General features: G+C 42.3%; 1 protein-coding gene across 1 annotated transcript; it reads right to left on the bottom strand.

Annotated features, from left to right (window-relative positions):
* Positions 1 to 6: 6 nt before the first annotated feature.
* On the bottom strand, positions 7 to 579 carry LOC107578805 (kelch-like ECH-associated protein 1). The gene is made up of 2 exons (XM_016264719.1): positions 402 to 579; positions 7 to 293 (listed from the first exon to the last, which is right to left on the bottom strand). The coding sequence occupies exons 1-2, from the start codon at positions 571 to 573 to the stop codon at positions 127 to 129; spliced, it is 339 nt and encodes a 112-aa protein (XP_016120205.1). The 5' UTR covers positions 574 to 579; the 3' UTR covers positions 7 to 126.
* Positions 580 to 594: the final 15 nt, after the last annotated feature.

The raw sequence follows: 594 nt of genomic DNA, 5'->3' as shown, positions 1-594 counted from the left end.
AAAAAAAAACTTTCAAATTAACCTAAATTACATACAAATGTCCTTATTGGCATCACTTGCATTAAGAAGTTTGAAGGAAATGCAACATGTGCTGTATTCAAAAAGTTCACAGGTCAAACTTCTACATTACATCTCCTCATCCTCCTCTGACAGGATTCCAGGACAGGGTTCCATGGTTACAGCAACACCCATTCCACTGCGCCCAACGGGCATATCTGTTACATACGTCCATACATTACTGCATGGACAGTAGCACTCCACACTGGACAAGAAACCCCCTTGATTGAATCCACCTGAAATGGAATAATATTTATATTTGTGCATTTAGCAGACGCTTTCTTCCAAACCAACTTCCATTGCCTTCAAGGTATACATTGTATCAGTTCATGCATCTAGCTCACCTAACACATAAATCTTGCATTGGTAGACCGTGACTCCATGTGCACTGCGGCAGTGGTTCATAGAGGCCATGGGCTCCCACACGTCTCGAGTGATGTTATATCTCTCCATCGTTTTGAGCTGGGTTTGACCATCATAGCCACCAACTGCATAGAGGTAGTTATCCAGACACATCACCCCTACAAATAGAACAAA

This window comes from Sinocyclocheilus grahami, unplaced genomic scaffold (assembly GCF_001515645.1).
Source record: "Sinocyclocheilus grahami isolate Dianchi unplaced genomic scaffold, SAMN03320097.WGS_v1.1 scaffold12092.1, whole genome shotgun sequence".
NCBI classification, from domain to species: domain Eukaryota; kingdom Metazoa; phylum Chordata; class Actinopteri; order Cypriniformes; family Cyprinidae; genus Sinocyclocheilus; species Sinocyclocheilus grahami.
This window is presented reverse-complemented; position numbering and strand designations above follow the sequence as displayed.